At 47.1% G+C, this 22,182-nt stretch overlaps 2 protein-coding genes across 10 annotated transcripts in view; one reads left to right on the forward strand and one right to left on the reverse strand.

Moving 5' to 3' along the window:
* Window positions 1–589: 589 nt before the first annotated feature.
* Window positions 590–11,412, forward strand: nacc1a (nucleus accumbens associated 1, BEN and BTB (POZ) domain containing a). Its single transcript, XM_086133570.1, has 8 exons — window positions 590–1,130; window positions 4,492–4,645; window positions 5,066–5,338; window positions 6,072–6,702; window positions 6,786–6,956; window positions 7,103–7,208; window positions 7,300–7,397; window positions 7,532–11,412. Exons 2-8 carry the CDS (start codon window positions 4,520–4,522, stop codon window positions 7,840–7,842), a joined length of 1,716 nt encoding a protein of 571 aa, XP_085989696.1. The 5' UTR covers window positions 590–1,130; window positions 4,492–4,519; the 3' UTR covers window positions 7,843–11,412.
* A 1,206-nt stretch (window positions 11,413–12,618) lies between these two features.
* Window positions 12,619–22,182, reverse strand: part of cacna1aa (calcium channel, voltage-dependent, P/Q type, alpha 1A subunit, a) — a 58,483-nt gene continuing 48,919 nt past the window's right edge. For 5 of the 9 annotated variants that reach the window (XM_086132792.1, XM_086132790.1, XM_086132791.1 and 2 more), the window contains 5 exons: window positions 22,050–22,163; window positions 20,945–20,983; window positions 19,105–19,321; window positions 18,578–18,849; window positions 12,619–17,615 (listed from right to left, as the gene is read on the reverse strand). In XM_086132792.1, the coding sequence (XP_085988918.1) occupies window positions 16,824–17,615; window positions 18,578–18,849; window positions 19,105–19,321; window positions 20,945–20,983; window positions 22,050–22,163 (1,434 nt within the window). In that variant the 3' untranslated portion in view covers window positions 12,619–16,823. Of the gene's footprint in view, window positions 17,616–18,577; window positions 18,850–19,104; window positions 19,322–20,944; window positions 21,234–22,049; window positions 22,164–22,182 lie in introns of those variants that run through there. The other 4 variants (XM_086132797.1, XM_086132793.1, XM_086132796.1 and 1 more) reach the window with 4 other exon arrangements.

The raw sequence follows: 22,182 nt of genomic DNA on the forward strand, positions 1-22,182 counted from the left end.
CTGCAGCTGTAACAAGGCACTTTACATATAACTACAATAACAACAAAAGAAAGTGAAAATAGTGAATAAAAACAGAAAGGAATGATACTAATTCTTACACAGTAGACACCAAAAACACTCGAACAGTGACCCAAAGTCGAAGGCCAAAGAGTGAAGATGTGTCTTCAAATGAATTTTAACAATGGATAGAGGTAAACTGGGTTGATCCCATTTCGAAATTTGAAAACAAATAGAATGAACTCTAAAATGTGGAGCCATGAATAGAAAGCAGAATTGGTGTTGTATGCGCCCTCTTTCGAGCTCCAGTTAGGGGGAAAGCAGCAGCACTAAAATAGAGCGCCCCACCATTATTATTATTATTATTACTTTTTTTTTAAGGATGGGCCAGCATGCTCGCTTGCTGATGATTCTCCAAGCCTACAAGTCTGGAATGACGCGCTCGTTTTATTGAACCCTGCGCCATCAATGTTTCCGTGGTCCGCAGTCACCGAAGATCACGACAATCGCTATCGGAGTTCCAGTCGAAGGTGGTGAGTGAGCGTCTCGTGCGCCGGGGGAACGCGAGTGGAGGGAGGGAAGACAAAAGGGGGGGGGGGGGTCGTCTCAGGATCCAGTGGCGGCGGAAGAAGAGGAGAAGGAGAAGCCAAGTGTCGGAGAGCCAGTTTGCGCTTCACGTCAAGGTTGCCGCCGATGATGACGGCGAAGAATCCGGCTGATACGGGACTTTTAAAGTTAGGGGAGAACGTAGGGGACGAGTCCAGGTTACCCCGACTTCCCCAAGCCGCCTGTTGCTCATAAAGCGAGGGTGCGAAAGCCCCGCACCGTGTTGCTCTTTGTCACCAACACGGCAAAATGCGGCGGCGGTCAGGTGTGCGTCAAGACAGCCCTCGCTAACTGCACTTGGGAAGAATTGCTCGTTGTTGTGTGCCCTCCCCCACCCCCGCTCGCTGCCGCACTGGTTCCGTCTGGCTCGCGCTCAGCTGCTGCGTGTCCCGGGATGACCTGTTGATGTCGGTAGAATGGAGACTGGCAGGGGGAGCGATTTCCCCCATCACCAAAATATTTAAATAAGCCACATTTGGGTGCTTGATAAGCGACGTCGCAGCCGAGCTACCTCGCCCGCCTTGACAGTAAGTGCTCCGTGTGTGTTTGTGTGTTTAGGAGTGCGGGCCGACGTGGAAATGTTTAATTTTTGTTGGATTGAGTGCGCACGAGGTGGATGGTGAGCCCAAAATATTTAACAGTTAGCTTTAGCCGTTAGCTACCTCCACAGGCCCACTGCGGATTGGGGAAGACGGTGATCGGCTCTTGCAGTCCCACGAGACTGTCGCGACGAATGTAGTCGTTCGCGAAGGGGGGGGGGGCTTTTGGGGGGACGCATTCGGAGTGCAATTTGACCGCACGTCAGCCGCGGGGACAACCTGGCGCTCGCCGGGCTCTCGCTGCCAGCCCGTGGCGCCTCCCTCGCGTCGCCTCCGGTGCCAGCCGACAGTCGAGAGAGCCCAGCCGGCTGGTAGACTGGCACCGAGTCCTCGTGTGCCCCTGGTTACCCAGCATCCCTTTCGGGTAAAACATACGAGTGCAGATGCTTGTGTGTAACGTCTCGATAATATAATACAGTATGTGGGTTTGAATGCAGGAATAACCAGACACTGTCTGCCATAACTTGATGCGGGCACACGGGAACCAGGAAATGCCTACAGAAAAAAAATCAGCATTGTGTGCCAGCTGCAGCAATGACTCTACAGTTCAGCAGCCCAAAAGGGCTGCTTCATTTTTGAAGTGCTCACTGTCACACCACCAAATGTAGAATTTGAAAAAAAGCATGCAAGTCATTCGCTAGACATGATGAAAAGCTCTTGAGTGTGCTTCGTGTTTGACCCACTTTTCCAACCTGCCCGGTTGAGTGTTTTGATTTGAAGTTAAATGGCATTCTGGGCACTCGGTTGAACGGAAGGGCGACCTGGGATGATCTCTCTGTTCTCTTCGAGACTCGGTTGCCCCTCCTTGGTGCATAAAGACGCATGCACGCTCCATCACATCTCTTTTACTGTCAGAGCAAACTGTGCAACCACCCCCCCCCCCCCCTCCCCCGGCCCCTCCTCTCCAAACCCAGTGTTTGTGTGTCTTCATGTGCAAGCATGTGTGCACACTGCGGCTCGCCAATCCGTAAACAAGCTTTATTGTCTGTGTGCGAGTCAGTGTGCCTTTTGTGGGTTTGTTTGAGTTGGTGTGTGCGCATCTGTGTTTTAGTATGAGGGAGAGGGAGCTCGAGTGAGACAAAGAGAGCATTTCTCTTTACCCTGGAGCTTGGCGAAGTCCCAAATGAAAGGCTTTGGATATGATGGGGCTGCTCTCACCAGCCTTCACTGGTCACTCCCACCATACATTCATTTAGTTTGCTTTGGACATCAAAAGATGAAGACCGGGTGGGGGGCGGGGGGTGTCATTTCAGCCTTTAGCTTCAGGCACTGACATCGGCATCTGATACACAACTTACAAACTAGCATTGTCAACGAAACTCGACATTCTTAGGTTTAAAGAAGCAAACGTATTGAAACAGTCTTCAAAGAATCTTGTTATTAGCATAATTTATTTAATTTTTTTTGCATTTTCCTTCTATAGACAGAATGTTTCTGTAGATTTCTGAATTCTTTTTGCGGCATGCCACCACCATGTCTTACATGACGGATAGTGAGGTGAGCTCATCCGAGAAAAAGCCACACAAGTCCAAGTCATGACGATACCTCCACATTTTTACATCATTGTATGTGATCGACTAAAACAAACTGTCTCCTGCATGTCATATTTACTCGCTAAATGGATTTGCTCTTTTCATTTTGAGTCGCAGGGAGCAAGCTACGCTCAGTAAAGTAATTTGCCGAAGCTTCGACTTGGACTGAGACAAGTTTGACTTGGGCCTGACGATTTAGTGGAAGATGCTTTGCTCCAGTTAAGTAGTGATGAGGCCGTTCTGCGACGAGGCTTTAATTTGTTCGGTTTTCGTTTACTTAAAAAGTATCACACGGGGAGCTGCGCTTTGTGAGAGGCATGAAACGGGCACACTGACAAAAGCATAGCTTGCAAATTCAATACATGACAGAGTGTAGTCTACACACTCCACAGAGTACCTTCTAACTCTTGATGGACGGATAGATTACATGAGCTAACGAGTTAAAAAAAAAATCAACAAAAACGTTACCTTTAGTAATATTTGCCAGCCCGCTTGTCGTCGTGTACACGTAGCGCTCAAATTCCCGCGTGCGAGTTTCTTTTCCAAGCTAGCCTCGCTCCACTTCGGAGTAATTAAATTCAACTTTATTTTTTTTTGGTCCTTATTTTAGTTGAAAGCTTCGGAGAAAATGTATACATTCAATGTGGCATCCATTCCAGCCTTCGAAGGGCAATTGGACCCGTGATGAAAATGAATTTGACACCCCTGCTCTAAATGCATATCTGGCGGCTGTAAAGGTTACATTAACATTGCCATTTGCTTTCATTTCAGTAAAGGGTAAACATATGTACGCTCACAAGATACGAGATCGATTGGATCATCGAGGGTTCGATTGGCATGAGGGATCATATGCACGGGAAAAAAAAGTACAGAGTCAGAGATTGCCCGACAGTGTCTTTTAGAAGGGGCACAGTTGCAAGATGTTTGCTTTTGAATGTTTTGTGTACAGTGAATAGAATCATGCTATCTGCTGTTTGTCGAAGCCACACACACACACACACACACACACACACAGAACAACAGCACATGACCCAGTTATCTAAGGACACTGGATTTTGTGGCTCATAGAAGACAGAACATAAAACAGGCTTTCATTGAGCTCGGCCAGTAACGGTTCCTGAGAGGCCGACGTGACGTATGGGATTAATGGAATGCAGATTGTCCGCCAAATCTTGAACAAATATCGTCGTTTCGTCGGCGCCTTCAATGGGGCTGTGTGAAGAATTGCGTGCGCCAGATAGCTAACAAACACTGAAGCCCCATTTATCACCGTTCGGGGGGGGGGATACGTTCCAGAACCACCTGTGGTATGTGAAAAAGTGCCATATAGGTGATGTTGATTTCAGGTTTTTGGCGATTGAAATGAAAAGCCGTCGCAATGTGTTGCTTGGCGATGACGTAAGTGGTACACTCACCTGAGTTTGATGCTGGCCGCATGAGTTCACTTCCCTATTCGGTGACGGCGACGATTGTAATTGTGAACGTTTGTCTGTCTCCGTGTGCCCCGAGATCGACTGTTGACCAGTCCAGGGCGTAGCCCGGCTTTCGCCCAAAGTCAGCTGGGCTCACCCTGATCCTTATTTTATTAATTTATTTTTTAAATCGCCGTTGGTGATCGCCTCTGAAATCCTGATTGTGTAAAGCCTCCAGCCGGCATGCAGTGTAAAAGAGCGTTCGGCGCTGTCGTGAGTCGCACTCGTCTGCATTGAAAATCCTCTCGATTTATTATTTTTTGTTTGTTTTCTTTTCCCGAACAGAGCCTTTGTTGGTGTGCATTGGCGCACCATGGCCCAGACCCTCCAGATGGCGATCCCAAACTTTGGCAACAACGTTTTAGAGTGTCTGAACGAGCAACGTCTGCAGGGCCTCTACTGTGACGTCTCCGTGGTGGTGAAGGGGCACGCCTTCAAGGTAGGCTCCTGCTTTTCTCCCTTCCAAAACATTCCATAAAGGATGGGAAGAATGAAAATACATCAGAACTCGCATGCGGCTTGAAGAAGAATAGTACAACTCCACGGGTAGGATCAGTTTGACGCCGTTGGAAGGACATACGTGGAGATGGGTGATCAGAACACCGAGAGTCAGATGGTGTTTTATTCCGCGAGAGCAACCTCACGCACACATGGAAAGTGAATCGAGTGAGTTAGGCAAGTTGACACAGGCCAGGAAAGCAAATGTGAAATCGACTTTGTGTTTTGACACAATACGGTGCTATTTTTCTTGATTGAAAACGTTCAACAAAAAAGGGGCGGGGCTTAGGAGCTTGGTCACAAAATGAATTCAAATTTTTTTTTCTCAATAATTCTAATCGGATTGTTTGTTTTGTGAAAGGCTCACCGTGCTGTCTTGGCCGCGAGCAGTTCTTATTTCCGGGACCTGTTCAGCAACGGCGGCAGTAGCGGCGGCTGCAGCGGCAACGAGGGCGGCCCCACCGTGGTGGAGCTCCCTCCGGCTGTGCAGCCGCAGAGCTTCCAACAGATTCTGGCCTTCTGCTACACCGGCCGTCTCAGCATGACGGTGGGGGACCAGTTCCTTCTCATGTACACTGCCGGCTTCCTGCAGATCCAACAGATCATGGAAAAAGGCACCGAATTCTTCCTCAAGGTAAAAAAATAAATAAAATAAACTCCCGCGTTTGATTTCGACTTGGTGTCGATGTTCAATTTTCCAGTTTGGCCAGTAATTGAGATGAACGCTGGAAGATATTCATTCGCAATTAATTCCCCCCCGCATTATGTCAGGGCAAGATTTGATTGGTGTGGACTCTGACCGCTGGTAGCTTTATGAGAATTTGTTAATGTGCTCACGGGATTTAATCTGCTTTGCAAGTCTGATAGTGGGAAAGCGCAGAGTTTGAACGACGGCACTGCTTAATCGGTTCATTCATTACAATGATTAATATACAACACGCCTGACTTGCAGGTTTGTCTTCGTTTTGGATTTTTCATTTGAGTTTTTATTTGGTTTTCACATTCATTTAATCGTATTTAGTTTTTCGAGCAGGCTTGTTTGTTTTTATAGCTTTTTATTTTTTTGCACTTGGTATGCTTGGTTCATTTTAGTTTTGTTAGTTTTAGTTTTTTAACGTGTGGATGATTTGTCAAGATTTTAATTGACAAGCATGAAAACAAAGGCCATTTCTGCTGTAGCTATCGTTACTTTTATTAACTTAATATCATTCCAGTTAGTTTTTGCTGGTTTCTTGCATTTTGTCAAACTCTACGTATGATCATATACATAATAACTTATTTGCAGCGCCTTTTTTCTAGCGGCGGTGCACCCGTCACCAATGTGTGTTATTTGCTGACGCCGAATTTGTCGACATGCTCATTTTCAGGTCTCCTCCCCCAGTTGCGATTCCCAGGGTCTCAACGCGGAGGAGGCTCCGCCATCGGAACCTCAGAGCCCCGTAACGCAGACGGGTACCGGCGCGGCCCGGCCCGCCGCCTGCTTGACGCCTCTCCCGTTAGTGTCACGGGTGAAGACGGAGCAGCCCGCGAGCCAACCGGAAGCCGCCGCTCATTCCGTGGTCTGCGCTCCTGTCGCCAAGCGGTTGTGGGAGGGCGGTAGCAGCCGCGACGGAGGAGGAGGAGGAGGCTCCGGGGCAGGAGGGGGCGCCAGAAAGGCCGCGCGTTATTCCCAGGAGGCGGCGCGAGGCAGTGCCATCCAGAGCCCCGGAGCTCTCGGACTGGCCATGGGCATGGGGGCCACGGCGACCAGCCTGGCTGGCATGATGGCGGGCGGCGGACTCAGTGGTAGTGCCAGCACCAATGGGACCTCTGCATCCGGCGTGGGCATGTCAGAGGGCGCCAGCCCGGGCACCCTGAGCACCTACGCTAGCGACTCACCCGTCAGCTACCACGACGATGAAGAGGAGGAAGAGGGCACAGAGGAGTGCGCTGAAGAGCAGTACAGGCAAATCTGCAACATGTACACCATGTACAGCATGCTCAACATGGGGGCCACAGGTAACCGACATGACATCCGATTGAATCGGCATTTGCGCGGGTGCCACTGAGCCTCTAATGTGTCCGCGTCGCGTTTCTCTCAGCTGCCGGCGAGCGGGTGGAAGCTCTTCCCGACCACACGGAGACGCGGGGGCGCATGCGTGGCCGCGACCTCACTTGTCTCCCGGCGGAGTTGATTGCCCAAATCGGCAACCGCTGTCATCCCAAACTGTATGAGGAGGGAGATCCTGCTGAGAAACTCGAGCTGGTCTCAGGTACGCGTGTCTAACCGATAGGTATCCTCTGATCTGATAAGAATGGAGATATAGAAAGGGAAACAAAATCGGAGTGAATCTTCCACTGGAATGTTGAAGCGGTAAATATATCAAATTGGTGCTCTTCTCTGGTTGGGTGTCCGCAGGTACGTCTGTTTTTATTTCCCGGGCCCAGCTGATGAACTGTCATGTGAGTGCCGGGACCAGACACAAGGTGCTGCTGAGGAGGCTGCTGGCTGCCTTCTTTGACAGGTTGCTCTCCCGTGCCCACCTCTTGCTTTTTGGTGCCGGATGAACATTTGCTTTTTCTTACTTTTGGCCTTCCGTTCACACCCTTACCCAGGAACACGCTGGCCAACAGCTGCGGAACCGGCATCCGCTCATCCACCAACGACCCCAGCCGCAAGCCCCTGGACAACAGAGTGCTCCATGCGGTCAAATGTGAGCACGCGTTACGTTATTTCGGGCCAGGCAAATCGAAAGTCTGATTGGTTCCACAACCGGCGGCGTGAAATACGCGATAGGCCAGCGGAGAAGGCTCCGCTCATGTTGTGCTTCTCCTCCCCTCGCGCCAGTTTACTGCCAGAACTTTGCCACCAGCTTCAAAGAGAGCGAGATGAACGCCATCGCCGCCGACATGTGCACCAACGCCCGGCGAGTGGTGCGCAAGAGCTGGATCCCCAAGCTCAAGCTGCTGATCGCCGAGAGCGACGCTTACTCCGCCTTCCTCTCCGACGGCGTCAAAGCGGAGGACGACACCCTGGGCGCCGACCCGGCGTTCGACCCCGCCTCCCTCGAAGCCTCAGCCTCGGCCGGCGCCGAGTCGGGCGGCTCTTCAGGTGAATCCTTACCGGGCGTGAGCGGGGACGTGGGAGCGTTATTTTGAGCGTGGCGTCGGGGGGACGTTTAGCGACACGCGCGGCAGTATTTCCCACTTGCGCTTGCCTCCTCACTCTCACATGTGACTGTCTATACTACACCGCTACGGCCGTAACCGGGACACGGAAGCGACCTTTGTTTTTCTTTTGAGACTGTATAACGGAGCTTTTCGAAGGGAGGGAGCGCGTGAGAGGGCACCCGGCTGTCCTCTGCCTCTCCTCGCCCTTTTAAGGAGTGCCAGCACATTGGTTGTCGCATATGAAATACATTCCCAGTAGTGCTCGGTGGTATGAGTTGATGCCGGAACCTGAGGAGGGGAGGGTGCATGGCGAGGTAGCCACTTAGTTATGGAACTGGAGCATTTATTTGGATAGACTTGATATCCAGCTTGAAGTCCATGCGCTAGTTTTGGCCTATTCGTGTGCAATTGGACCATACTTGTAACGGCTGGGCTGCACTCGTGACACCCCTGCGCCCAACTACAGTAGAACTTCTCTACAATGAAATCATGTTTGCAGCCAGACATTTTTCACAACAGGGGACTTTTCACTATAGCAAATTTGATGTCAGACGTACACACACACACACACACACGCACACACAAACATATATGTGTACCCTTTATTTGTATTCCAATAGTGCATAAGTATGAGCATAAATCTATTTGACACTTCAATTCAATGCACCAGTAGGATTATCGGAGTACACAGACCTCCAAGTGAATATCAAGGCTGTCGATTAAATGCTCCAAAGGCTCTCCGTCGTTCGTAGTTTGTATTGAATGTAAGCGTTGGTGGCATTTTTTATTTTTCTTAATTAACCCCCGTGCGAGAATGCCTACTTTTTGTTCCACAAACTCCCAAAATGAGCGTGCCAGTAAGTGTGTGTTTGTGTGTATCTTCTCCAATTTGATCTTCCACTTATCGATCTTCAAGTTTTCGTGCCCCCCCCCCCCCCAGCCCCACCACAACTGAGTTCGACCAAATCTACCTTTTGTTGTGTTTTACTGTGCAGTGTTATATAAATACCCCCCCCCCCCCATCTTTGTTTTGTATATTTTTAGCAAGCTTGACCAGTGATCAGAGTGACAGGGAGCAGGTTTTTACTGAGATGACTCCAATGAATACTTTTGTGGTCAACAGGTAATGAAAAGATGGTCATATTTTTAGAAGAGAAGCTATATTTGTACGCGTGCCCGCGCCTGCAGCGACGTGCGAGCGGGGACGGGGACGGGGGGGATTGTTTTAAATTCTCGACGTTTTGTTGAAGGAGGCGGCGGCAATTGAGGAGACGTGCTAATTTTATACAGTGGAAAGAAGTATGATACGGCATCGTTGCACCGTGAATAATTGGTGGTTATGTTCTGGTGCGGTACGGATGGAATGGGCAGTGGAACTGCTACTTTTGACGCATTTCATCTTCCGTTAATGAGCCGAAAAGCAGGTAGACGGAATCAGCTGGCTCGACTGTTTTGACAATGACGTGCAGGGAAGTTAAGGCCCCCCAAAATGACTACTGTACTTTGTATTCTAATCGTGTTCCGGGTGGGGGAGGTCATATTTATGGAATCGTGGAATGTGCCTTTAAAATGGAGAACAAGCGGAATTTTGTTCGGTACGAGAGACGTCCGCAGCAAAATGGCTCTGGTTGACTTTTCTCTGTGTTTGTGTGGATGTGAAGGAGGAATCGGTGTGTTGATACCTTTTTATTTTGGAAGTCCTTCCATATGAGGCAGGGTGGAGGTTTTCGCACCTTAGGGAGAAGAACCGGCGGTTCGTGCACCTTATTGACTAGTGATGTGTTGATTCAACCCGTTGAGGTAGAATTTGTCCTTTCCTCCCTCCAATCTGCACGCGGTTCAGTTTTAAGTGGCAAGACGACACGCCTTTGATTTCAATGTTCCTGTTACTGAATGACTTTGTTACTGAGACTGTGCGGAGCGTCGCACGCGTGTCTTCAGGAAAACCCTCAACGCGCCGACATGTCGGACGCAAAGGTGTTTGTTTTTTTTCTTGCTCAAGTGTTAACGCGAGTGGCTTGCTGTGCTTCTTTTTTCCATTCCTGGCCAGCTCAACCTCACTTAAAATACGCATCACCCCCATTCATCCTTTTTGAAACCACAAGAATGTGTGTTGTGAGATTTAAAAAGAAAACAAAAATGCAAAGAGAGATGCAGTACTTTTGGGATGAAGCAGTAAATAACTACAAAACCTCATACGAGCACTCCACTTACCTCTGCAGAAATCTTTTGAAGACTGTTGTGCTTCCCGGTGTTTTGTTCACCTCCACCACAGCATCAGCAGCCTTGTGCTTGGACTCAACTTTCAAATGCTCACTGGCTTACTACTATTTTCTCATGTGTGTGTGTGTGTTTCGTTGTAGTTGTGACATTTATTTGTTGTCTGTTTTGAATTGACTTAAGACAACTCCCCCAGTCAGGTTTATTCTGCTGCCAATTTCCCATGTTAGTATGAATTAAGATAGTTTTAGAACGGGGTCTGCGGGCTACTTGTGGTCCTCAAGGGCACGTTTTAAACAAGCTAGCAAACGAGTCGAGACCGAGTCAACAGCGCCAAGTCGTGGACTCCAGCTCATGTTCCCCCCCAATGAATCAACAATCAGTTCCCCACAATCAGCAAATGTCTTCGCAAAGAGTTTTGATGCTCATCGCTCTGTTGCAAGTCGTCGGCATACCTCCACTGTTGCAGTCCGAGAAATACCCTTCAGTTTTGCACTGAATTTTCTTCTTCTCCAACTGCTCAAAACCAAGAACGTCGGCAGCGGGAGACGTGTGACTAATAACGAGGTCCTAAATCAGCATCGCACAGATGCACTGACTGATTCGGATTCCCTTCTAACTGATGACTCATTGGCTCCCGCGCTGCAGTAGTAGCTGTGAATCAGCACTCTTTTCCAAGGAAGCAAGCGTTTTGCTCGCTTTGACGTCAGCGGTCCGGGCAGAGTGCAGGATTTCGGCCGTGGCCTCGCCCACTCCAAACTTCAAGGTGAACCCTTCTGTGAGAGCCTTCGTCTTCACTGTCTATTGACTACAAGCTTTGCGAATGAGTGTCCTTTTTTTTTTTTTTTTTTTTCGTCCCTCAAAATGTGTTTACACTCCACACACGTCAACCTACACACATGAACGGATGATGTGTGCCTTGGCATGGAGATCCTAGTGTCACACAATGGTACATATATAAATATGATATATATATATCTATATATATGTATAGAGGAATACTGTATATAACGCATAGACACACGTAGAGGTAAGGTTGTTTGTTGTCCACTCACAGCATGAGGCGTATCCAGTATTTACCCTGAAAAACGGCGCTGCTTGATCACAACCCGCACAGTAACTGGCTTGGCCCCTCGCCCCCCACACCCCCCCTGTCAAACCCCGCAGCGCCGCCACCTCACCACCTCTTCTTTCTGTGTTCCAAGTGCCAATAACTTTGTGAAAGCCCTGTAACTGTGACCCAACATTATTGACGGTAATTGCACATTAACAAACTGTAAAATAAAACATGTCCAAATGGAGTCAATGATGAATATCTTAATAAAAGATTTGTAACAAGTTCTCTCTTCAAGTCTATTTTTTTTCTATAAGCTATTGTACTTTTAGGAAGCAGTTGTTCAACTTTTAGCAATTTTTATTTATTTATGAGGGATTCTGTTTCACTGTGGAAAACAACAATCGGTATTGTTGCAATACTATCGATTTTTTCCCACTGTCAGTTGGGAATGACAAATGAGCAATGTATTCGAGATATTTTAGTATATTAATCCGTCTGTGTGGGTACCAGTGATGAAATGTAGTACTTTCATGTGATGTACATTTTTTTTGGTTTCCGTGTAGTATTTTATTTATTTAAAAAAAATCTTTCTTGTGAGGATAAGCGGATCGGAAAATGGATGGATGGATGATTTATTTAGATCATGTAGTACATTGTATGGAAGCATCCTTTTCATTTTGTTTCGAAAAAGCTTGCAATTTTCTATTTACAGGGCAGTGCTGCCCTCTGTAGATGAGTGAACAGAATGCAGGCAACTATTTGACTAAAGTGATTGTCTTCATTTAAAGGAGAAGTCACACCAAAATGTACTTTACAATATTATGGCCTAAGGCAGTCCCATTAGTCGAAGCACGGTATTCTGATTTATATTGCGGAATGCGATTTAAGCGGTCGTTTTTATCCACCGTAGGGGGCGGCCATTTTGCAAGTTAATGTAGCAGACTACTGTATTTTCATAGACTTTGCACGTACGTTGGGTGTAAAATTTTTTAAGGACGTTTCCTTATTTTACTGTACATGTGGCAACCTTCCTTCTAAGTATCGTACATTACAATGAAAAGCATAGTCGCGCCAAACTTAGGGTGACGTGCTGCCTTTTCTGTCTGGCTTTGGGTTGATATGCTAACCACTTGCACATCATGCTGCTTTCCCCTTCATTTTTGTGACATTTTAGGTCATGGGTGTCCAAACTACGGCCTGGGGGGCATTAATAGCTTGCCATCCGTTATTGAGCGGCCCACAGCTTATCCAGTTGTAAAAATAATTTTTGACATGGCCTGCACTGCTGTTAAAAAAGGGGGCTGGGGTGGGCAGTGTTACAAGTGTACCAGTAGTTTTAAAAATGTGTGTGTGAGTGTGGGGGGGGGGGGGGGTGAGAGTACTGGAGTAACCACTACTACGGATTTTGGAAAACCCTGTTCTAGCTGATTGTTGTAAAACTGCAAAACAACCTGGTGACCCAGAAATGACTCTTAGACAACCCAGTGTGCATTCTCTCAGTTTTTTTTAAATTTTATTTATTTATATTATTCTTTAGGAAGAGTTGCTTGGAATTACAAAATGCACTGGTAGAAATTGTGGTGAGACAGGTCGAGAGTGATCAGAGAGATAAGAGTGTGAAAGAGACAGCGTCGGAAAGACGGAAAAGGAGAGAAAAGGACAGAGTGAGTGAGAGATCAGAGGTTCCACAGCCAAGTATTCTCCAGTTTGGTAACCCTCTCCACATACGACAAATATCGGCAAAACACATCATCATTGGATCTGCACTTCTTTTCTTTGTTTTTTTTTTCTCCATATATGCTGTGGTGTCTTCAACATTCAACATTGTGTTGTGCCTTGAGCCCATAACAGGAAAAAAATACTCTCACCAAAGTCTCCTTTGTATTTTGATCCCTTGTTTTTTTTTTGTCCTTTTTTGTAATATTTTTTGTTTTCAAAAATAGAAGAAAAAAAGGTTGCTTCTTTAAAAAAACAAACATCTATTTTATATATCATTTTTACAATATCTATGAATTCATTAGTCTGTTTTTCTTTTGTGTCCTGAAGATGACTGTTAACCCACAGTGTGGCATGCACATAGCACATGCAGTTTTTGAACTAGATATTTTTAAAACTTTTTTTTTTTAACATTTCTATTTTTTAAAATAAAAACATTGTTTTCCTCTCATTTGCGGCTTTACATTGCTCTTTGAAGACTTGGTGTGGTTAATTAGTGTGGCTTTCACTGCAGCATAGACAAAAAAAAGAAAAAGGATGGTGATTGATCTGAGCTTTGCACGTTCCATTTATGATAACTCACACATGCATACACACGCACGGCATCTTTTTCTTTTTTTTTTTTAGGTGCAGACCAGTCAAAATATACACCCCAAAAAATGTCCCCACATTTAAGGTGGGATGTCAAGGGCTGTTCCGCACAAACAATGAAAGACCGCAGTTCAAACATACACGCCCACATTTTTTTTTTGAGGCAGAAAGTGTGCAACCAATGAGGAAAAATGTCACTACCTCACACACCCACACCCACACACACACCACAAGTATTCGCTACATACCTTGTGTGCTATCTCATTCCAAAGTGTTGTGAAAAAATACTTGTCCGTGACATTCCGCTGAGGTTGGAAAGACACTGATAGGTTTATCTATTTTTTTTTTAAATTTTTTTTTTCTGGGGTGCATTCTGTGGTCAATATGTGATAAAACAGAAAATAACAGTTACACATAACGCTAAAAATGCTGACAGTGGTGTTGTGTGAGTCGGAGGCACATGTAGAAACACACAGAAAGAAATTGACTATATACACGTGAGGCAGACAAAGCGGTGGTGTTTTCTTGGACCATAACAAAGCCCCGACATCTTTTCAGCCCCTGACTGTGACCTTGAGTGACCTCATGTTTTTCAATTGCCCGTGTGTGTTCAAACAGACAAGGCAGACTGGTCGTGGCAAAATGAGCTCAAATGTTTTTTTGTGTGGGCTGGGGTTGTGTGTGTGTGGGGGGGGGGGGGTGTTATCGTGAAGGTCACAGGTGGATCGGAATTTGGGAAATACAGGACATGGGATGTTTTTCTTCAAACAGTTTCTGGATAATTGGGATGCATTTTTTGAACATTAAATATACCACGTGTCCGAAAAGTCACTTCCTTTTTTTCTTATTTCGTTTCAGGTAATGATTCAAACACACGCAAGGCCAGCAGCATTTGACAGAATTGCAGTTCCATAAGCATCTCATTTGCTTGCCCATGAATGACATTGGAACGGCTTTGCAAAATTGTCACCAGGCTACTATAATCCAGGTTATTCAAATTAATGAAAACTATGGACGAAAGCTAACAAGTAAAAGTGTTCAATCATTGACGTTAACAAAATAAAGTCAAAACAATTGCAAAGCCATGGGCAAGGGAATGATACGCTTTCAAAAACTGCGAAACCGATGCTGCCAAATGCTGATGACCTCACGTCCATCTGAGATGAAATAGAAACAAGGAGTTGAATAGTGACTTTTGGGACACCACATATAAACTTGATGGGACAGGGGTCAGAAATCAAGTGTTGCTTGCTTCGGCCTGTCTCTCGATCAAACCCTCCAAATTCGAAATACAGTGGAACCTCCAAAGTCGAACACCCTTTTAGGCTGCATCTAAAGGATAAAGGGATGAAAGAATGAATACAAGCTGGGCAAGGATGGATGAACTGTCCCTCCCCGGTCTAAATTTACTGCCAAACTAAAGCTAAAAGGAGAATTACACGTGGAATTTTAAAGAAGAACATAGCTGAGCCTTTAGTCGCATAGCTTAATGCTAATGCTGGCACATGCTGGGGAAATACTTGGAAACTTGGAAGCAGTACTAATACTGCTCCCAGGTGGCCAAACCAGTCAGCAGCACAATGGCCATTCAGATGAATTCTGACGAAATCTTTTAAAATTGATTTCATTCCCTAAGAACTGTAGGTTTTCCACGTTAAAGTCCAGTACTATAGAATACTATTTCTCACACTTCAAAAAAAACAAAAACACATTACACCTTTTTGGATGCGTTTTTTTGTTTTGTTTTTGGAAGGCTGGAACAAATTAATGGCATTTCACTTGGGAATGTTGTTTTGAAAAATGATTTATCTGAGTCAAGGAGCAAATGTGGATTCCAAGCCAGCACTTTTTGTGAAGACTGACTGTGTCTATGCAAGGCAACTTCTTGTGTCCCTGGAACTGATCTCAACTTTGTCTTTTTAATTGATAAAATTTGACTGTGGTCAACCTGGAGGTTCCAGTGTAGCCTTAAGATGAAAAACTATTTTGGCGACCTCGTATATTGAAGAAAGTCCACCTCCCATGATGCAACCGGACCACAGCGGCACCCCAGGCTTTGAAAGGTGGCTAGCCGGGCCATCTCAATACGCCACAGGATTATTACATCGCATGTATGCGCTCCCTTGTTATGGTCAAAGAAAACAACCAGTTTCTCTCCATTCTCCACCTTTCTGTCCGTCAATCTCTTTCCGGAGTGTTGGGAAGAGCTCGGAAATGCTTCCAATAAAGACGAACGCTGCCACATCCACTTTACCCTGCTTGCCAAGTTTATCATTGTAAGATGATCACTTTTGTTAGAAAAGTTCAGAAGAAAAAAGTGCATTTCCATCTGTATGAGTGGCAGGCATTTGGCACGCAACATGGAGACACGCAAGCAAAAAGTCTTTTTTTTTTTTCTTAAAATGACACGTAACTTCTTTCTATGACCTTTTTGAGTGAATATGAGATTATCAAGAGAGGAATGTCAAAAAAGGGGAGAAAGAGAGAGAAACCCAAAGGTAATTTAACCTCCAAAATCTACAGGCTACAACAGGAAGAAAAATGTCCCTCCCCCTGACATACAGTAGATTCTCTGTGTTGCTTGTATTCTCTCTCTTTTTTTTTTCTTGGTCATTCATGCAGGATCAAACCGGGTTTAAAGTCTTTTTAAAAAAAGCTGTGTGAGGGTGCAACGGGAGATTCAAGCTTGCGTGTTTTGAAGTAGGAGAAGAAGCGGAAGAAGCAGCCGCTGCAGTAAGAGAAGAAGAAATGCTGCAGAGAACTGGTTTGGTGCTTAAACCCGTCATCACTTTGTTTCTCCATCACGACGGAGGAAGTCGTGAATAGTTTCTTTCCAGGCGGAGGGTGATCCCAACCTCCTCGGGTTCCAGCCTAACCGAGTTGACGCCCCCCCCCCCCCCCCACCCAACTCTCGTAGCCACAGCCTCTCGCCTCGTACAAGGCGAAGGGCTCGTCGTCAGTTTTTGTTCTAATTTAAAAAGAGATGATAAAACTCATCAATATTCAAACAGGTGGCCGGGTGGGTTTCGAGTTGACTTCCTTTCTAGCCAACAGAATTCAAGTTAGCTTGAGGAAGCAAAAAAAACCCCAAACAAACCCTTTTGTGTCTCTTTTTTGGGGGGGAGTTGCAACTCTTGACATCTTGTAAGTGGCTGTAGCTCTTGACCAGAGACAAAATTTTAAATCGCCGCTCTAACTTGCGTCCTTCAAAGCTGTACTTTGACATGTTTTGTCATGTGATGAATGCGACATCAATACACGTTTGGTACCTCTTTTTCCTGTAGTTTTTTTGTTAGTTTGTTTACACGTTTGAGCATTCTGGTTTCATTCCTTGCCGGAACATTCCAAGGACTGGCTAATGTCACGTCAGTCCGTGTATTGTGGGCTAGCACCAGTCGTCCTGCTCCTTCTCGCAATAGGGTTCATGCAGACCCTTGCGGGGTCCTCTAGGGTGTCCCGCTGGGGGTGGGACCTTGTGAGGCCCACTGTGTTGGGGTCCATGGAGATGTGTGGAAGGTGACGAAGAGCGGTAACCGTTGGGTAGGCGACGCTGGACGGGGGGCTGCATTTGGCCTTGAAGGGGCCCGGTCAGGGGAGCGGTCGATGGGGGCATGTGGTGGACGGTCCTAGGCGAGGTACGGTTTGGCTGCGGGTGCGGCGGCAAGGGGTGAGGGTTGGGGTTGTTTACGGGGTGCGGCTGCGGTGGAGGGAGCGGGTGCAGGTTGCGCGGCTGCGGCTGAGGAGGAGGCGGCAGTTGGTGGCTGGCCAAGGGGTGAGGGTGGGGGTTGCTGCCTGGCTCAAGGGCTGGCGGTTCGTGGTGGGGCACGTAGTTTTGGTTGTAAAAGCAGCCGTCCCCTTCTAGGGATCCCCCATCTGTGTCTGCCCAGCGAAGTGGAGGGTGATGAGTCTGGCGGGGCATGCCGTGGTGGGCCGGTGGGACGCCGGCTAGAGGGACCGGACCTTGGGGAACATCAGGAGACAATCTGCGGGGAACAGGGGCCGGGGCCCGGCCCTGAGGCCCCGCGGGTTGTGCGGGCATGGCCTTACGGACTACCGGGGAGTACGTAACGTGGGGTCGGGGCGTTGCGGGCGTCTGAGGCAATTGACGGCGGCCTCGGCGCGGTGTGCTAGTCCCGGAGGTTGATGGAACAGGACTTCCACTGACCGAACTACTGCCCTACACGAAAAGTGAAATAAGGCAAATAAAAAGTACGAACCACAAAGTCAACGACAGAACGTATAGTCGAGGATGGGAGACGAAAGGATATATTATAAGAAAAGCACGAGAAGACAAGCACAATAAAAGCACAAGTGATGTGAGTGTCGAGAAAGGTAAAGTATCGGTGCAAGGGATGTGGATGAAAAAGACATGCCATGCAAAGGAGAGAAAACAAGAAGAGGAGGAACAGGGTTGATTTCCAGAGCATCCTTTGTGGCACAGAATCAATACGTATTTATCTATAAATGCAAGGACGGTACACACATCTTATCACTTGTACTGTGCAACCTTATATCAGTGACGTGCAGTGAGAGTTGTATTGGGGTTGGGGAGGCACTGACTGAAATGAAAGCCTCCGTTTTCAGGGCGAGAAATGACAGCTTGTAGCATCGCACGGCGATTTTGACTATGAAATGGTCAAAATAGATGAAGAACGACACCGAAATCATAGTCCAGCGGACAAATATTAATACTTGTGATGACAGGCGAGGCACAGCCTCACCTGCCTCCCCTCACTGCACGCCACATTACGGCATGTCTGTGGATCATGTGTGCTCAGGCACTGTGAACTTCCAGTTGGAATGGAGGAAAAGTGAGTGAGGGAGAGGAAATTGAATACGGCATTCCAGTGGACAAATATACACGACCGTGTGCATATTTGTTCAGTTGTTCACATAAATTCACGTTGATTCATATCTTGGTAACATCCATCCACCAGATACGACATTCGAGCACCAGCACAATTCAAAGGCTGGAGCAAACAACCGTCGTCATGACACCTTAATGATCAAATATTGACCATTGCATATTTTTGTGTATCCGCACACCGACTGAGATTGTGCAGCAGCTCACGTTTTACCCTCACTGTGCTTAACGTGAGGCAATCCCGACTCTGATCATTCAAATACCCGGAAGCCCACCTGTCTGTGTGTGATGCAATCGCGACCCTCGCTGGGGGATCGCGACCACCGCGGGTCTCGCTCCCTTTCCCTCTCCCGGTCGGGCTCTCTGTCGCGAGAATGCTTGCGGCCGTACTCGCCGCCACGCTCCGCCGCGTAACGCTCTTTGTCCACCGAGCCGTGATGGTGGTGATGATGGTGATGGTGCTTGCGGTCTTTGGACCGGCCACGATCTCGATCCCGATCCCGATCCCGATCCCTGTCCCTGGACATCAGGTCACCGGACTGAGTGTCTGTGCCCAAACCCGACAGCAGAGCATTAGTACAGCAACAAATTCTGTCTATACAGTAGTTGATGGAAATGAGAGTTTAACATAAAACTGTGTTTTTTGGGGGGGAATAGGGGGTTGCATCATAATTAGATTCTGTATGGCCTGAAATACCGGTCCGGGTGTTTAGTTACTTTTTTGGTTACTTTTCAACCATCTTATGCAAATGTTGTGAATGACGAGGTGTGTGTGTTTGCGCGTGTCTGGGACGCCTCCAACCTGCATCCGCTTCCGCGTAGCGACTCAGCGACCTCTCGGAGGCACGATGGCTGCGCTCTTTTCTCCTGTGCCCGTGCCTGGAAGCACGACCTTCCTCGGGTATAACGCGCTCCATATTGTAGCCATCGGGGCCTCCTTTGTCTCTGCTGCCGCGTCCTGACCTACTGTGACCTAACGATGAGGCCGAGCGCTTCATGGGGCTGTTGTCACCGATGGCCTGCGGGAGAAACAAGGAGGGACGCATGCTGAGAGATTCATTTTCGGTGTTGAATCTTGAGCGCGATTGTGCGTTTGCACGTGTTTGACCTTGATTTCTTATTTTTTTTCTTAAACTTAATTCACAACCGGCTACAATTTTCCCCTTGCATCATTACAAAGATCTTCTTAGCATTGCAAAAAGCTCGGTGGGAAGGAATGCGACAAATATCAAAAAGACAAAGAAAATTTGAGATGATGGCAAACAGCCATGCCTTCATGCTTCTGTAAGTTCTTTAAAAAAAGGGTATTGAAGGGTCAGTGTGACTTGCATCATTACTCCGTCCTCGTTTCCCATAACCCTCATGAGCAAGGCACATTCCAGGCGGTAGGAACCTCCAGGGCGTGTTCCTGCTTTGTACATCGTACTCTGCTTTGCTCCGGCCATGCGGGCTTTCCCCGAGTACTCGACGTGTCGATCAAGACAGTAGGAGAGAGCCAATGGTGCCTAAGTCGACTACAAATTTGGTATGCTAAGTACACTATATGGACAAAAGTATTGGGGAGACCTGCTGAGGACACTTAACGGGGAGTGGAAATTAAAAATAGCGACTTGGGCTGTGTACAGAATCGGTCACTCATTCCATGCTCTCTAATCACTCAAGTCAGTCCAATGAAATATAGTTTTGCTTTTTTCCAACACTAATCAGGCCCGCCATTCATGACATCACTGCTGCTGGCGTTCCATACTAAGCAACGGACAAATGACGACATTAGAATAGCATTATATCGTTTTAAGGTGCTTGATGTCGTGTTCTGCCATACCAAAGTCAACCCAGCCACGTCATAGCGGAACGGAAGGCTTTCTCCAGCGGTTGTCAAGTCGCAAGCAAAGAATCTTCCAAATCGATGAATGAGTTCATGAAGTAAAAAATGTTGTCCAGATAGTGTACGTATACGTTAAGCACCATATGATCTGACCTCCAAGGGAGTGGTGGGCACTGACAATCCCAACATTTCCATTCGCGTCATTCCTCTGACATCTCTCCTCATTTCACACACACACACACACACACACACAAACAGGCTCCCATGAACAGACAGCCGCTTACAGTCGATATCAATTTGCATGCAAGTAGGCAGGTATGAATGGAGACAAAAAAAAGAAAAGAAAGAATCACATTCATGGCAAGCACACTGACAAAGAGTGACCAGAAAGAGACGCTAGAGGTCCCACCAGTCAGTATGTGGCACAATTTTTTACGACAAGAGGTGACGTGAAAATGACCGTTGACCCCCCCGCCCCCCGAAAAAAAAATTCTGGTCATATTTACAGTATTTGGTCGTGGCTATTGTTCTTAGTGTCTGTTCACTTAAGATGAGCTTAGTTCAAGAATTCTTCAGACCATTTTTGTTTGAGTCTCTATCTACCAATTCATGGACTTCAGAGTGTCTCGCTCAAAACTATTCATATCGAACGGTACTCTTCACCATGTGGAAATGCAAACAACTTCCTACTATTCCGAAAAGAGAACCAAATTGAACTGCTTGGTGGGAATGCGTTTTAAGAGCAAGTCAGAGCGACAGAGAAGAGATGACAAGAGCGGGGTGGGGGGGGGGCGGACAGGGAAGACAGGGTACATACACTGAGGTGACTGCCACGCTGCTTTCCCTTCCTCCGCTTCTGTGTGAGCACAGAAAAAACACACGCGCACACACACACGCACACACACACACACACACACACGCACACACACAGCCACGAATGAAGCAGAACCAGGACAACAGACGAGCACGGGTGACGGGAGACCAATAATAAAGATGAATAGATTCACAATGGAGGAGAATAAAGAAAGTGGGCAATAGCGTCGCTCAAAAAGACACGGGAAGAAGGACTAATTAGGCACTCAAGCAGCAGTGAAGGAGGAGAAACACTTACCACGCGCGGCAGGTGAAAGACGTGAAAACAGTGATTTATAGACAGTCGCAGAGAAAATGCACAATCAACGCCATGGGCACAAAAGCAATGGTAAAATATACGTACAGGATAGGCACATACACACACACACACACACTCACGGTACGACAGTTGGACAGAAGCGGGGTGAACTCAAACACGCACACGCGTAACGCATGCTAGTTAGGGGCAAGAGAAACTCTTCCAAATTCATCAAAAGTACTCTCAACCTTCAGCCGGAAGGGACAAAAATCAAATTTGAAGTTTAGTAGAGCCATAGTAACAGCAACAAAGTTAATAAAAGTGGGCCCGCCTATGAATATGCGTTCAGTCGGTGCACATTGTGTCTCTCTTGACGCTTTTTTTGCGCGTTGACAACCAGAGCACTCATTACTGTGGAACGAGACAAAAATGGATGAGGATGAAAAGAGGGACATGCGAGCGATGAGAGGGGAGGAAGAGAAGACACAACCGGAGAAGTAGTAAAGAGCGACCGTAAAGGTTTTGAACTTTGCCTTGCTATGGTTCTTTAGACTCAGAAATCAACATCACTGCAAAAAAAAAATATTCCTTGCTGAAGCCAGATGACGTTTGGTCTCGTTTGATCAAATTCATTTCAAATGTTTGATGAGGGTCAGCGTCTGCTATGAACCACAGCAATGAATCATTTAGCAAAGACCTGTAGGATCAGACAAAATACAAAATGAGCAGGGTGGGGGGGGGGTGGGGGGGGAGACAAAATGAGGAGGGGAAACAGAAGGTCGAAGGTTGGAGAGGTGACAATGCTGCTCACTTGGTTGTCGCCTGGTAGGCGAGGCATGGAAGCGGCCCTGCCGTGGCCTTCCATTGGTGGAAAGTGCTCAGTATCCGAGTAACCATCCTGCCCCATCTCTCTCATCTCTACCGTCTGTAAACAGAGCACGAGA

This window comes from Hippocampus guttulatus, chromosome 16, assembly GCF_054856545.1.
Source record: "Hippocampus guttulatus isolate MCC_2025c chromosome 16, RoL_Hgut_1.0, whole genome shotgun sequence".
NCBI classification, from domain to species: Eukaryota; Metazoa; Chordata; class Actinopteri; order Syngnathiformes; family Syngnathidae; genus Hippocampus; species Hippocampus guttulatus.